Here is a 17,013-nt window from a genome sequence, read left to right on the forward strand (position 1 = left end):
AGGCCCTATTGCTTCCATTTTAAACTGGAAGTGACGTCAGCAGAGACTTCTGGAGCATGCACTCCCCACCCAGCTGGCACCCCTGCTTTCAAAATAAGGGGGGAAACCTTAGTGGGATTGGGTGAGACAAAGAAAGCTGAAAAAACATTACACGTGAGGAAAAAAGTGACTCAAAATCAGCTTCCAAAAAAAAGATTGACGTAAAGTGATCTCAAAAGAACTGGAAGAAACCCAGGGGAAAAAACAAAAACAAAAAGAAAGAGAAATCTAAAGTGACAAATATGTGCAGAAACTGGGGGATAAACAGAAGCTTTATGGAGCCAGAACCAACTAAAAAAACCTGTGTGTAAAAGCCCGATACATAGCAAAATTAATATTCAAGAAATATTTCTTTGAATAAAAAATAGGCTCACGTAATTTTAAAGTGGGTAATGCTTTTCACCAAGCACAGCACCCTTTTGCTGGAAGTGGATAGACATGGTCGCTTAAGGAAATTTAAAAGCTGAATCACAGCTGCTCAGTTATAGCCTTGATTTTGTATCCCAGCTGAAATTAGACCTTACATATTTTAACCAACCATTAGTGTTAACATACTCAGCTACAGTGAACTTCAGTGCTTTTATTACTTTTTATAGTTTAGTAGATTTAATAATGTGAGTAAATAATAGCTTAATATTTTCAAATGCTTTGTAGCATCACATCCCTACTGAGATCCCACCCCTCCCCAAACTTTGCTCTTTCCAGGCTTTGCCCCAGGAATTTCTGACAGCCAGAGTTGGCAGCCTTAGGTGCATCTAGGCTTCCCATCCACCCACCCGAGGCTGGGGATCCCCTGCCCCCACATGCTGTCCCCTGGCTCTGCTCTCCGGGCTAGCAAGGGGAGAGTATGGGGGTCGGTCTGTTTCCTTCATCCCATTGGAAAATGAATGGGACTGGGTGAAGGAAGGAGCCACGGAGCATGCATGCTCAAAGTGAAAACTGCCTCCAAAGGGGTGGTTTTCAGTCAGCGCGCACAGGAATTCCTCTGCAGAGGGGGAGTGTGGGAGCATGCATGCAGAGCACATGCACAGGAGGTAAGTGCCCCACTGTCCCCTGCTCCTCACCTCCCTGCCCCCCCACTTGAGTCTCTGGGACCCTTGGCAATCCTAGATACATCAGACAACAATAGTTGCATCATCTGCTTCATGCTCTACTTTCAAGCACTTAGCCTCTGTTAGAATCTGAATGCCTGACTAAATGGACATTTGGTCTGATCCAGCAAGCCATTTATGTTCTCTCTTTTCATTGAAGGCTGAATTATCTTTTAAGCTTTTTGCCTTTAAATTAAACAGTTACAGCTCCTGTCCCTTAAAGTGCTTTAAACTTTTGCAGTAATATTTTTTTAAAGTTTATAATGGTCAAAAACAGCCAGGACTAGGCTTACCAGGTGCCTGCCAGTGGTAGGCAAACTCCTGGCAAGTTGCCCCTCTGCCTGCTGATCACTGGCAATAGATCGGATATGGTAAGCCACCTGGGGATCACCTGCCACCAGCAGGCAACCCAGGCAAATGAGCAATGTGTGCGCCCCCAGCCAGCACACTGACATCATTTCTAGAAGTGATGTCATTGAGTTGTCCACAGGGATGCTCCTGTGCTTCGTGCAAGGCCGATTTTGTCACCCTACAGGCTGATTCTTAAAGAATCAGCCCTGCACAAAGTGTGGGAGTACTCCTGCAGCCAGCATGATGAAGTCACTGCCAGAAGTGACATCATTGTGCGCTGGCCAGGAGTGTGGGCTCAAAGATTGAAGACCCAGTAAGTACTGCCCCCTCTACCTGTTGCCAGGACTGAGCTCTCATTTATTTTATTTTTTATGTTGTTTATAGTCTGTTTTTCTCACTGAGACTCAAGGCAGATTACATAGCATAAGATTAGTCCAATCAATATCAAGGACATTATCATAAACAATGCCATAGGATAAATAAATACACATTTACAAAGACATAGCATTTGCAAGAATCCAATACAGAGTTGAAGAAATGCTGAAACAGAAAATAAGCTAATATATTTTTAAAAATTTATATTTGATTTATATTCCACCCTCCCCACATCAGCAGGCTCAGGGTGGATTACATCATATACATTATAAAAAACATTAACATTTCAACTTTAAAACCAATAGACAATAATATATCATTTAAAATCTAAAATACCGAGTACAAAAAGCAGCAGCACAGAAACAATTCATATAATCCATCATCCAACCGCCCCTAAAAGAATATCACAAAGGGTCGGGTGGTAGCTATTTCCTGATAGGGAGGGACGATCCCTTCTGTTCAACCAGTGGGGGCCCTGCCCAGCGTCAACCATACGCCTGGCGGAACAGCTCTGTCTTACAGGCCCGGCGAAAGGATAGCAAGTCCTGCCGGGCGCCGGTCTCATCAGTCAGAGAGTTCCACCAGGTTGAAGCCAGGACTGAAAAGGCCCTGGCTCTGGTCAACGCTAGGTGGGTCTACCTGGGACCAGGGACCACTAATAGCTGTTTTTCACTGGAACAAGCGTCCTCTGGGGCTCATATGGGGAGAGGCGTTCCTGTAGATACGCTGGTCCCAGTCCGTATAGGGCTTTATAGGTTAAAACCAGAACCTTGAATCTGATTCAGTACTCTACCAGTAACCAATGCAGCTGGCGCAATACTGATGGTATATGTGCATTTCCTGGCACTCCAGTGATGACCCATGCCGCCGCATTTTGGACTAGTTGCAACCACCGGATCAGACTCAAAGGAAGCCCTGCATAGAGTGCATCACAGTAGTCTAACTTAGAGATGACCATTGCTTGGACCACTGTAGTTAAATCGTGGGTTGACAGATAGGGAGCAAGCTGCCTGGTCTGACGAAGATGGAAAAACGAAGACCTGGCAACCTCAGCAACCTGGGCCTCCATTCCCAGGGAGGCATCCAGGATCGCCCCTAGACTCTTCACCCTCAGGGTTGGTGTAAGCACTGCCCCATCAAGAGTAGGAAGTTGGGGTCCCAAACCCACGTTCCCACGACTTAAGTACAGGATCTCCGTCTTCGTGGGATTTAACTTCATTAACACAACCAGAGCGGAACTCCGCAAGAAGACTATAAACACTACCAGGTGTTATCCAAAGTTAATTATATTAATTTAAAAGTGCAAGTGCTCAATTGTGAATGATTTTTCAAATATTTATAAATTCCTTTAGTCCGCATTCCATGTTGATAAAGTAAGTCCATAACTTTATCAACTTGGAATGAGGACTAAAGGAATTTACAAATATTTGAAAAATCATTCACAATTGAGCACTTGCACTTTTAAATTAATATAATTAACTTTGGATAACACCTGGTAGTGTTTATGGTCTTCTTGAGGAGTTCTGCTCTGGTTGTGTTAATGTCATTGGAGACCTCCCTCTGTTTGTGCATAGGGATTTTACTTCAGCCGACTCTGCTTCAACCATCCAGTCACGGCCTCAAAAGCATGCTCTAGGACCTCTGGGGCCGAGCCAGGCTGGCCGTCCATCAGCAGGTATAATTGGGTGTCATCTGCAAGTCTGAAGCTTTGCACCAACTGTGTGAGGGGGTGCATATAAATGTTAAAAAATAACGGGGAGAGCAGTGCCCCCTGCAGCACACCACAGACCAGTGGGTGGCAGGATGACAGTTCTTCCCCTAGCGCCACCCTCTGTCCCCGACCATGGAGAAAGGAGACAAGCCACTATAGTGCCATCCCCTGTATCCCCATGTCGGCAAATCTAGGACTGGTATTAGACAACATATAACTACCCAGTAGGATCATACTTGAAGCACAGGTATCACATACTTAAAGCAACAGATAGAATGTAAGGCAACATAGTGGTGAAGTCTATGATCCCTAACTCATTAGCGAACCATCTGAGACCCCCTCCCTACAATACAGCCCTCTTATCTGAGTAAAAAGCCCTTTTGAATAGTTCAGTTTTGCATCATTTGCTGAAAACCATGAGCGTGTGGGCTCTCCTGATCTTCTCAGACAGGCCGTTCCACAGGGTAGGGGCAACCACAGAGAATACATGTGTTCAGATAGCTGTTGATTTTGCCTGTGTGCACCGTGGCACCTTCAGGAGACCCTGTTCAGATGAGCGAAGCTGCCATGGAGGAACGTAGGGAGGGAGGCGGTCCCATAGGTATGCTGGATTGAGGCTGTGAAGAGCTTTGTATGTGATAGCCAATACCTTGAACTGAGTAGGCCCATAACTGGTGGGGTGGGTACACTTTTACTGGGGCCTAGAGGCCCAGATCGCCCTGGCCCAGGCTGCAATTCCTATTACCATGAAGAAAAAATTGTGGATAAACTGTAGACCATGCCTGGGGATATTTTTAGAAACTTATTTCCTTATGTATTGCCAAATCTTGTGAGATTTGCTAGAGCCAATAAGAAGCAGTGTTAGTGCAGCAATCTCAAGCAGTATTCTGAAATTCTGGGCCTAGTGAGTCTATCAAATCAAGCACCCCAGTCCCAGAGTTCTTTTTGCACAGGCAGAAGGGAGGGACAACTGTGAGAATGGCAGAGCAAAACACTGTCAGACAATGGGAGCAAGGGCAGCTGCTTCTTTGGGCAGGATTTGCAGGCTCAAACTATGTGTGTCTAATTCACTCACAATCCAAACACATACTCCACACTGCCATGTCATAGTGAGTATAAATACAAATTGGGCAGCCAAAAATATAAGAAGGTAAAAGAAAGGGAAGGAAGCTAAAATAAACCAGTCTCTGCTCCAGTTTTTCAAACCCAACAAGGCCCTTCTGTGGTCAGGCAAACAATTCAGTAACTAGGGAAACAGATGAACAAAATCAAAATGAAAATATATTTGAGTCTATGGAAAGCCATTTTCAGAGAAGTGTGCATAGCCCTACAGATTTATTCAACACTGCCAGTCTCTGTGGAAGAAGCTGAAAGAAATTTCAGCAACCAGCACTCATCAAAAACTGCAGGTGTTTTACAATGGAGCAGTTAAACCACCCAGCCATCTTGTCCACTGAGTGTGAACTTGCAAGAGAAATTGACATAGTTGATGATTTTTAATGAAAAACTCCCCCCAAAGTATAAAGCTTTAAGTTAATTGGCCTAATCTTTGCAGCCACTTTTGTCAATTAGAATTTTTTAAAAAGACATTTACAGAATGGTCAATAAGTTACAAAATAGTTCTTATAGGGCTCTCAGGCTGGGTATTATTACTAAACAAAAGTTGCAAAATCAATAATTTTTCAGAAATGTAGAATGTGTAGCAATAATTTAAAAGAAACTTTTTATGGTTCATGAAATTTCATGTACGGGTTGATGGAGTGTTGGGGGGCATTTTACAAATTTGTACTAGGCCTAAAAAATAATGGTCGGACTCGGCTCATCTGTAACACTGGAAGAATAGAGCAACACAAACAGAACATATTCTAGAGTGGAGGTGATATCAAACTGGTATATATTTACTTTATCCCTGATTAGTATGGGCTTTTATAGACCATAGTTGATAATCTTGTAATGCTTACAATATGCTGAGCTGCATATAATTTTCAGCTCTGCTTGATTAATCTGTAACTTAAATGCTTGATTAATCTGTAACTTAATTATCCTGTGACTCTGAACCCAATTTATCTCAGATCCTGCAAACTCTCAAACACATATTTGTTTGAGACAAAGAAATATATGAAGCCATAGTTGTCCAAATAAGAAAGAAACATCTTCACTTTAAACTGTTGCTTTGAGGCTCTCCTGCTGAACAATTAACTCTGATTCTTTAATTTCCACCTTGGGTGATTTCAACCCAAGAACAGACCTGTGTTGTTTCCCAATTGCTGCTGCTAATACAACACAGTGTCAACAGGGCTTCAGCATGGCCGATTTCCTTGCAGTTTCTTACGGTTATATCTATACAATGTTATAACAGTAACAGGATCTGTGAATTCCCAACTTTTTTAAAAATTTGTCACTTAATTTAACTTTTTAAAGTAAGTCTTCATCCCCCTCCCTTGCAGAGATATAAGAGGAAAGGAATGGATACTTTAAAAAAATATAGCTGAAGGTTCGCAGAACCTTTCCCACTTATTGTTATCATTATATATTAATATAATGATGTAAAACTGACAATTAAAAAAAACCCTGAAAAAGCCCCATTGGCCTAGAGGAGTAGAAATGGCCGCTACTGGGGGAGTGGGGCAGGGAGACTGCAGAGAAACCTGCTATGTGGAAGCTCCATTGCCACTGTGCTGTAGCAGCTGCACCAGCAATGGGAAAACCCAAATGCCCATTCCTGTGGGGAAATCACCTTTGCTGTGAACTTTCCCCATACTTACAACAAAAAGGGTTTGAGAAAGTTTGGAGAAAAGCTGGGGATACTCTAGGAGGTACACCATTGCATCACACCATGATGCTTGGGGACGCAGGAAAAAACTAATAGCATTCAACTTGGGGCAAATAGCCCATGTGATAATGATCTTTATTTTCACCAAGGCAACTTTTGAGGCTGGAGCCAGACCATAGGTTTTTAGGAGAGTTAACTGTGAAAAAAAGTTTCACTCTCCTGATGCGCGCACAGATTTTTTTTTGGCCCCATTGTGCAAACAGGTTTTTTAAAATGTTAAAAGCAGGATGAATGGACATATCACAAACAGCAATCTTTTTTTTTCAAACTGCTTCCACTTTGTTGAAAAATATACTGGCTCCAACACAACTTTTCCTTGTGATATTATGACAAAAACTCAATTGCATGCTAGGGTGGTTGCCAATTTTTTTTTATTTATCTTTTTTGCTGCTGCTGCTGCTGCTGGGCAGAAGATTAGTAGGTAAAATGTTCTACATGGAGGTAAACTGATGGAGAATGCTTAGTAGCAGCTGACATACAGCAATTTAAAGAAGCTGGCAATTCTGCTTGGAAACTGTGCTAGAAGAGGTTTGTTTTGTGCAATTATTTTTTGCCATTATAGAAGAAAGGTCACTTTTTAAATCTCTCTATGCCTCCATTTCTTTCTCTCTGTTTAGGATAACAGTGTATGGGTGCCTATGAGAGACCATCCTTCAGAAGATGTTGATGCTCTGATTCCTCCATCCCAGGTTGGAGTTCTTTAATACCATAGAAAAGATTGATATAGTCTTAGATGACAGCAAAATGGAGATTCAGACCCAGGGCTTCAACCCAGCTGTATCCTAAACCATGAACATTTACAGCCGTATACTTTGTTTCCTAGTCCTTACATCAATAATGGATTATGTCTGTGGCTGCTAACTAGTCTGTCATCCCTGCTTATGTTATAGTTGCTATTTTTCTGCAGCAGCCGGTGGGTAAACATTCCTTAATCAATCAACCTATATAATTTCAGTTCAGTTTACTTGCAGGAATGTTGAGTTCTAGGGTTTAAAACAACTCACCAGGAGACATTATTGTTTTGTTTGCCAGAGAAACACCTAGGTTGTTTTTCAGCTTTGCAGTCTCTCTGCACAAGACATCTTACATGAGTAGGATCAAGTGAAAGATCTTATACTTGTTCTCCCATTGTGGATCTAAGTGCACTACTTGGGAGGCAGTGTACACTTGAATATAAGGCCACACAAAGTAAGTCACTTGACCGTCCCCATGTAAGCTGTCTTGTGTACAGAGACACTTAGACAACTTCCTATTTATTTTTATCCCACTCTTCCCCCAAGGAGCTCAGGACAGCATATATACCTCTCCTGTCCTTAGAAAAACCCTGGGAAGTAGGTGAGGCTGAGATAATAACTAGCTCCAGATCATTCAGTGATCTTCAGGGTGGAGTGAAGGTTTGAACTTGTTACTTAGCTCTACTCTAACCACTGTACCACACTGGTACTAAAACATTACCAGAAGTTTTTATTCCTATTTTACCCTCCCACAAGCTCAAAGCAGCTAACAGTTTAAGAAAAAAAATCTCAAGATATAGAATAAATGCAAGATCTAAAGATTAATAAACAAGATAACGGCAAAGTATCCACTTATTAAGTCCTACCACATAGCTAAAGCATTGTAGCATTTCTCAAGAACAGAAGAGACAAGGCCAAACAGGAAAGACTATGTAAATGACAGTCACATTCTCACAAAATGGTATTTGGAGAAGACTATGATCATTTTATCAGGATCCAGGGCTCAAATGGAAATTCTGTGACCTTCCAGAGATGATATTTTTCTTTAAAATGGTTCCAATTAGCAATCTGAGCAGGAGCTGAAGAGTTAAATTCATCCCCCCCCCTTCCCTCATGTGGCTACAATATATGGTTTCATAAGCCAGCAGTTTGTATTTTATAGAGGAACAGAGTCCATGATCTTTATTTTATCTGTTCTTCCCCCCAGATTAGGCAATTGATACTGCCTATATGGATAAATCAACCCTACAAGCTAACATTAGGATTGATAATATAGCATGCTATCCCCACTGAGCTCCCTCCTCACCCCCAAATCGCCACCCCCAAATCTCCATGAATTTCCTTACAAGGAGTTGACAACCTTGCTATGAGCATATATTACAGATGTGTCTGAATGAAGAAGCAGAATCTTGAGATGTATAATAGACTATACCAATTCAGGCCACAGGTGGGATCACATTCTTTAATGTTCCTTTGCATAAAATGGAAAAAAATGTTGCAAGTAGAAAACCAACATGGAAGTGAGTAAACCAGGACAGAACCTTTCTCATGGCTAGGTGGTGTTGTGTTTAGTTGCGTGTAGATGTGTATGTTACACCCCTGTCTACAGCCTGAAGTTGGTACTATCAATTCTTCCACCACATTCTGTTGCTCTGTTGCTTTGGTCTCACCTGGTAGTGGTTACTTTCCTCTTAGCTGTGAATGGAGCAGGGTATGAAGAGGTAGCAAACTTGGCAGCTATGAGACTTGTAGGACACAGGAAGCAAAATGTAGGTGTGACATCTGTTAATACAAGTATTATTATTATTTAGCATATGTCTTCATTATGAGCACATTTTTAGCAAGAAACACTCAACTATTTAATATAAAATATTGCTATGTCAATTTATTTAAGATTACAGTGTCAGTTTTGTAAAATAGTGACATTATTTAATACACATATCTTGCTTTTCTTCTAAAGTAAATGAGATTCCAGGTCAGTCTGACATACAAATTCTGACCAAGTTGACCTGCTTAGTTTTAGCAGTCTAGTAATACTACATTACCTCACATGACATTTTTTCTTCATCTTCTGTTCTCCCACGCTCTATAGCTTACATGGTTTATAACACCTAAACAACAATCAGGGGGATGGTGAACCCCAAGGAACCTGCCCTTACTAGAGCAGAACTGTACAGTCAGTGGATGACACTTTCAGCAATCTTCTATTCTGAAGACAGGTGAGGTTAGTAAGTAGGGTCTGGGAATCAACCCATATCTACCCAATGCCATTAAAACAGAGACATAGCTGCAGGAATGGAGTTCTGAAAGTTAGTCAGATAATTGGGTGTCCAGTTATCTTGGCATAATAAAGCTTCTATGCCATTGAAAGCTGCACCAAGAGATTACAGAATCATAGATAACTGCATTCTCATAATAGGTACAACTATGGTGGTCCATCAAGTGTATGTTGTGCAACTTGCAGTGGTGTAGTATCCAGCCTAGAATAGGAGATAGTTGTTGTGGATTTTCCGGGCTGTATAGCCGTGGTCTTGGCATTGTAGTTCCTGATGTTTCGCCAGCAGCTGTGGCTGGCATCTTCAGAGGTGTAGCACCAAAAGACAGAGATCTCTCAGTGTCACAGTGTGGAAAAGATGTTGGCAGGTCATTTATATCTACTCAGGAGGGTTGGGGTTGGGCTGAGTCATCCTGTAAGAGTTTCCCAGGGTGTGAAATGCTAATGGAGGGAGGCTTCACTGTATCCTGAGGAGGTTTTTTGCATATGGATTGGTGCTTGATGTGCTAATCTTCTCTGCAGGGCTATTGTCGGGTACAGAGTGTTTTGTTAGCCTAGTGTTTTTCAGGACTGGAAACCATGCTCTATTCATTCTTAAAGTCTCTTCTTTACTGTTGAAATTGTGCTTATGCTTGTGAATTTCAATGGCTTCCCTGTGCAGTCTGACAGAGTAGTTGGAAGTGTTGTCAAGTATTTTAGTGTCCTGGAATAGGATACTGTGTCCTGTTTGAGTTAGGCTATGTTCAGCCACTGCTGATTTTTCAGGATGGCCAAGTCTGCAGTGTCTTTCATGTTCTTTTATTCTTGTCTGGATGCTATGCTTTGTGGTCCCGATTTAAACTTGTCCACAGCTGCAGGCTATACGGTATACTCCTGTAGAGGTAAGGGGGTCTCCACTGTCTTTTGCTGAACGTAGCATCTGTTGTATTTTTCTGGTGGGTCTGAATACCGTTTGTAAGCTGTGCTTTTTCATAAGCTTTCCCATCTGATCAGTGATTCCTTTGATATATGGCAAAAACACTTTTCCTGTAGGAGACTGTTTTTCCTTAGTTGTTTGATTTATCCTTGGTTTACTCGCTATTCTGATTTCATTTCTGGAGTAGCCATTTGCTTGAAGTGTGTGGTTTAGATGATTAATTTCCTCATTGAGAAAGTGCGGTTCACATATCCGTCTTGCATGGTCTACTAATGTTTTTATTATGCCTCTTTTCTGTCGAGGGTGGTGATTGGAGTTTTTGTGTAAGTACCGATCCGTGTGAGTTGGTTTCCTGTAGACCTTGTGACCTAACTGAAAGTTTGCTTTGCGGATGACCAAGGTATCTAGAAATGGAAGTTTACCCTCGGTTTCTCTCTCCATGGTGAATTGTATGTTCAGGTGGATATTGTTGAGGTGGTTTAAAAACTCCATCAATTCTTCCTCACCATGGCTCCAAATGATAAAGGTATCATCCCAGAGCACAGCTTACAAACGGTATTCAGACCCACCAGAAAAATACAACAGATGCTACATTCAGCAAAAGACAGTAGAGACCCACTTACCTCTGCAGGAGTATACCATATAGCCTGCAGCTGTGGACAAGTTTACATCGGGACCACAAAGCGTAGCATCCAGACAAGAATAAAAGAACATGAAAGACACTGCAGACTTGGCCATCCTGAAAAATCAGCAGTGGCTGAACATAGCCTAACTCAAACAGGACACAGTATCCTATTCCAGGACACTAAAATACTTGACAACACTTCCAACTACTCTGTCAGACTGTACAGGGAAGCCATTGAAATTCACAAGCATAAGCACAATTTCAACAGTAAAGAAGAGACTTTAAGAATGAATAGAGCATGGTTTCCAGTCCTGAAAAACACCAGGCTAACAAAACACTCTATACCTGACAATAGCCCCGCAGAGAAGATTAGCACACCAAGCACCAATCCATATGCAAAAGAACCTCCTCAGGATACAGTGAAGCCTCCCTCCATTAGCATTCCACACCCTGGGAAACTCTTACAGGATGACTCAGCCCAACCCCAACCCTCCTGAGTAGATATAAATGACCTGCCAACATCTTTTCCACACTGTGACACTGAGAGATCTCTGTCTTTTGGTGCTACACCTCTGAAGATGCCAGCCACAGCTGCTGGCGAAACATCAGGAACTACAATGCCAAGACCACGGCTATACAGCCTGGAAAATCCACAACAACCATCGTTCTCCGGCCGTGAAAACCTTCAACAATATACTAGAATAGGAGAGTTGGCAATCACACCAGCGAGTAACTAGATGCATGTGTTGGGCAGTTCAGGGATGGTGCAGAAATGTTGGACAGTGTTGGGGCAGAGTGTTGGGCAGAAGTAGGTGGCTGGCACTGCACTGTGAATGAACTCCATCCTTGCCTCTGCTCAAGGTCCTGTTCCATTTCCTATACCTCTCCCTTTTGGAAAGGGAGGTTTCCTCGTGGCAAGTTGCACTGAAACACTATTTGCAATATCTGCTTGAACTTTTTCATGGGATTCTGATCATGCAAGGCAAAAATCATCATGAGTGTGTGGATAACAGTAACTATGGCTGGGGTGGGTAGATTTTAAAAACTGGTTCCTTAGGAAATGGAGATGGTTGTCAAAAGAGCCAGGGATGCGAGAACCAGGATTTAATTCTTGGACAATTCCTTGGGGCTAATTTCCATTTTAAACAACTCCCAAAGCCAACTGTTCATTTTTTTAAAAAAAGCTGTCTCTCTACAAGCTCAGGGTGACTTGCAATATCTAATAACACGTACAATTTGCCAGCGTCAAATTAACCCTTATGACGCTCCACTGTGAGTCAGATAGTTTTTGGGAGACTGGAGTATTTAAATTAGGTTACAGGGATATTCAGCCCAGAGCTGGCAACCCTTGGATTGTGAATCCAGGACAGAAGGGCTGCTATTTACATTTCACCTTTAATCATACAAAACAGGGAAATCAGCATGGTTTGGGATGGAAAGAATCTTTAAAATCATGTAAGCGAAGGAGAGATTCTTATTGTGACACTCTTGATTCAGTTGGTTGGTTTCTTTGGCCAGATGCCGAACAAATGGGATTTTGTCCTGGTATGTGATGATCACAAACCCTTAAGTACAAAGAAAAGCAAGGAAGAAGAGTTTTTGGAAGAACTGCGTAAGAAAAAGTTAATTGTCGAGGTGAGTGGGGTATTTTTCCAAGTATTGTTTTTATTTCTTGAATGTATTTATCTCACCTCCATATAAAATGCCTGTTTACAATAAAGTCTTAAAGTCAAATAAAACAACAGCAGTATCAGTAACACTTTATAGCTAGCACAGGTTCTGACTTGACTGTAGCACTGAAGAGAGTGATAAAGTGGTGGGTTGGTTGTGGAATGCCCTCCTCACAGAGAGTCACCCAATCTTTTAAGTTTTAGGTACCAGGTGAAAATAGTTTTTATTTGTCTTTCTGTTAGTATTCTGCTTTTGGACAGCACTTTGCATAAGCTGCTTTATTGTCTTTAACTTTTGCTTTCTGTATTTTAAGATTGCTGATTTTCATCTGATTGTGTTTAATTTTTTTAAAATATTTGAGTGTGTTGACTTCTGTTTAGAGCATATTTTATGCGAAAGTAGTAAACAAATGACTTAAATAAAATAGCTTGTAACTTTAAGTATTAATAGATTCTATGCATCTGATGGTGTGAGTTCTGCCTCATGAGAGTTTATGCTAGAATAAATGTGGTTAGTCTTTAAGGTACCCTGGACTTTTATTTCACAGCAACAGGCTAACACAGCTATCCTTCTGGAACTAAATAAATAAAAACCTTCAGAACCAGCTTGTAATGTTTTCCATGTAAATAAGTTTTTGTGTTTTATTTCTGTGTATTCATGTGGGGTTTTGAATATATGTTTACTGTGAGTTTAAATGCAGGCCTCTGGATGGGTAAGTGAAGTGTGCTGTAGTTGGATGGTAATTGTACCTTAGGGGGCGGAGTGAACTGCAGTTTTTAAACAATGTGCTAAGGGAAAGTATTCATTTTGTCAAAGTCAGGCAAACTGTATGTGAGCCTGGGTCAGTCTATGTATATCTCAAGGTCAAGCTAGACATGAAGGTTTTTAAAGAGTTTGGTGTGGGATCCCCAGCCACACAGCAGCTTTGGGGAATGGCTGTTAAAAAAATTAAGGAGAGCCCAAACAGCCTCAGAAAGAATGCCTCCACAGGGGGAGGGGGGCTCCTCCCTTCTTGCTCAAGCCATCCCCAGTGTCAAAATAGCACAGAAATTAGGTTTCCCCCCTGTTTTTTCTGCTCCACATGGAGTATTTTGTGCATGTGGAGCAGTAAAAAGAGGGGGGAAACTCTGTGCTATTGTGACACTTGCTGACTGTTCTGTCATACTATCATCTATAACAAAACCTTTCTATATAAAGTCAAAGCCTTTGGTAATGGTGAAAACCTGTTGGGAATACTGAGGATGTCAGGAGGCAGCAATATGCAGGTCGCACAAAAGAGGCAAAATACCACAAGTGGTGTTATTGGTGGGATTCAAACCCCAAAGGGAAGGTTTTATCAATGTTAAAAAGATCTGAGTAAAGCAGAGAACACCTGAAGCTCTGTGTTGGGGGTGGGGGGAAGAAGTGTTGGTTGTTACCAGAGCCTACCTGATGCAAAAGTTTAAGGTCACATAAGGAAAAGCTGTATAATAAAGGTCCAGGGCAGCTTAAAACAAAAAAAAAATGTGAAGCCCTGCATCTTAGCATGGAATTGGTGCAAATTGTTTGTTTTCCTAGATGGAGAGACTGATTTTCCAGTCACAATGGAGCATTGAATCTAGGCAACAGCTCTTTCTTAGTTTTGATAGAGTTTTGATCATGTAACTTTTATGGTAATATTTAATTTGGAAATCTCCAGGATTCGGACAGAGTTCTAAGTTGTCACTTACGGGTCGTACCTTGTTCCCATGCTGTTTTAACATCTACATGAAACTGCTTGCTAATGTCATCCAGGGATTTGGTTGATGTGTCATCAACCTAACTTTTTGTTAAAGTTTGATGGTACAGTGAACATAGTGAACATTCTGGAGGTGGCAAAGTTCTCCAGATCTGGGTAGTGGCATGGGACCTTTCACTCTGTCTAAAAAGTTCATGTCCACAGGTTGGGAGTGTTTTTTGTATCCAGTGTTATCTTTGAATGCCTAACAGTGCAATCCTAAGGGAGTAAGCTTTATTGAGGAGGCCTGCTTAGGATTGCACTGTCAGAGGCTTGATGATTCACAGTGCCTTTTACTAAATTTGGTTGGCATTCCAGCTGCACGCTTTCTTGAAAAGGAATCTCCTTAGGTTTATCCATGTTCTGGTTCCTTCAAGATTAGAAGATTGTACTGTATTGTCTTTGAATACATATTGGAAACGTACGCTGATCTAATAGTTGCAGCAATGTTGATAGGGATACGTTGCAGTTATGTTATCATGTACTGCAGGACTTGCAATGGCTTCCTGTGTGTTTGTGGGACAGTTCAATAAGATCTTCCTTCTTGGGCTTCCTTCACCATTTGAAATGAAGTGGGTGGTGATAGGTGATTGTCCTCTTTCAGGCATAATGGAATGCCTATGTCTATTATTTATTTAAGATGTTTCTATGCCACTTCTTCAGAGTCCTGGGCCATTTCCCCACAGTCTAAAAATAGTGCAAATGCTTCCTCGCACTATTTCTGACATTTTGTAACGGGGGACATCAGAAATCGTGTTTTGTAAATGGGGGATGTTGGAAATTGTGCAAGGAAGCCTGCAGCGTTCTGTGAGTATCACACTATTTTTAGACTGTGGGAAAATGGCCCTGCTCAAGGCAGCTTACCATTAAAACAACAGTATTTAAAAACAAGCCATTAAACAAGCCTCTATGAGGTTTTCTTGATACTGTTAGTTATTGGTATTTAGGTACCAGGTGAAGAATTTTTTTCAGATACACTATTTGCCCTGACATGCATGGCCCAAGCTAGTCTGATCACATCACAAGCTAAACAGGGTCAGCCTTGGTTAGTACGTAGATGGAAGCCCACCAAGGAAGTCCGGGGTTGTTATGTAAAGGCAGGCAATGGCAAATCACCGCTGAATGTCTCTTGCCTTGAAAACCCTAAGGGGTTGCAATAAGTCACCTGAGACTTGATGACACTTTCCACCACCACCCCAATGTTTGCTGATTTCCTCCCTGCTGTGTATTATGTAGTACAGATTTAATGATTTGACTGTTTGCTGTGGTTTGTGTTTTATTTTGTTAATTTTATACCATTATTGAAATTTTTATTCTGATAAACTTTTGTTACTTTCAACAATCTACCTGGAAATGCAGGGTATAAATACTTATATAAATTTGTATAAATAATAAAATAAATGGCTAAGGCTTGCTTAGAAACCTTAAAACATTAAGGCAGAAACTTTAAAAGGCCTGTCCAGTCTCACTCCCAACCCATACTATATTATTCTCTTTATTTTATTCTCATTCTCTCTAATTATTAGACAATTAAGGACAAAAAGCTATTTCATGGAATCCGTGCCCAAAGTTCAATTATCCAAAAATACAAGTGCCTTTTGAGCGATCCTGACTATGAATTGGATTATCTGAACACACAGCCAGAAGATGAACAGCAGGGAATGACTTGTACAAGGTAAAAATGTTTTTTAAAAATCAAACTCTATAATATTTTCAGGACTGATCTCCATGTGTCACTCACTGTGCGGAATCTAGGTTGCCTCATATGACAAATGTTATAACTTGATTTGCTGTTCAGATGGAGAAGCTCACCACATAGATGGGTTGATTTTCTCCACACCAGTGCAAAAGTTAGAGGGGGAAAAGTGTTGCACTGTTGCAGAGAATGCTGTCCCAAATTTATGGTGATCTACTCTGTAGTCTGAAATCTTGTGGCTGACAGGGCGGAAAGGATCTATAGGGATACCATCTCTCTTACCAGGTATCCTGTTCAGCTGTCTTTGTGAACCTGACATTGGGTTCATGAGACAGATGGGGGAATCTTTTAACATAATTTTGTATTATGGGTTTGTATTATGATTTTGTAGATAAAATCACTTGTATTTGCTCTGATTTGGATTCTGCATTAAGAATGGATGTTGTGGACATTCCTGAAGTTTCCAGTGGTTCTGTTTTTTAGGGATATTTTTAAGCTTGCTCAGCCTGAAGATTGAACAGGATCCTTGGAAAAAGAACAGCCACCACTTGTGTCCTCAGCTCTTGGTTGTCATGGCTACTACCAAGGAGGGCTTGAATCAATGATTGGTTAGGCAATCGTTTATCACAAGGTGGATCCTTTCCAAAAGTTTTAAGGGAGGCAGTTATTACACTATTATTTTTAAAAGCCTTCTGTTCCTAGGTTAAATACTTTCCATCTAGTATCAAACTTGATGTTTGTGGGGAAGGTGCTCAGGAGAGCACTAACAGTGGAACTTCAGAGTTGTCTAGATGATACTGATTAGCGAGACCTTTTTTAGTCTGCCTTCCAGAGTGATTATAAGACCAAACTCAATGTGCTAATGTTTACCTTTAAAAGCTTAAACGGCCTTATATTAAGTTTTCTGAGGGACCATTTTCATTCATATGAAAACGATTGC

The 17,013-nt window shown here is 41.2% G+C and overlaps 1 protein-coding gene across 1 annotated transcript in view; it reads left to right on the plus strand.

The window, feature by feature from the left end:
• ANO9 (anoctamin 9) overlaps nt 1–17,013 on the plus strand; it is a 63,314-nt gene that overhangs the window by 5,802 nt on the left and 40,499 nt on the right. The window contains exons 2-4 of the mRNA XM_054972877.1: nt 7,018–7,089; nt 12,469–12,585; nt 15,904–16,052. Of these exons, the coding sequence (XP_054828852.1) occupies nt 7,018–7,089; nt 12,469–12,585; nt 15,904–16,052 (338 nt within the window). The remainder of the gene's footprint in view (nt 1–7,017; nt 7,090–12,468; nt 12,586–15,903; nt 16,053–17,013) is intronic.

This window comes from Eublepharis macularius, chromosome 2, assembly GCF_028583425.1.
Source record: "Eublepharis macularius isolate TG4126 chromosome 2, MPM_Emac_v1.0, whole genome shotgun sequence".
Taxonomy (NCBI): domain Eukaryota; kingdom Metazoa; phylum Chordata; class Lepidosauria; order Squamata; family Eublepharidae; genus Eublepharis; species Eublepharis macularius.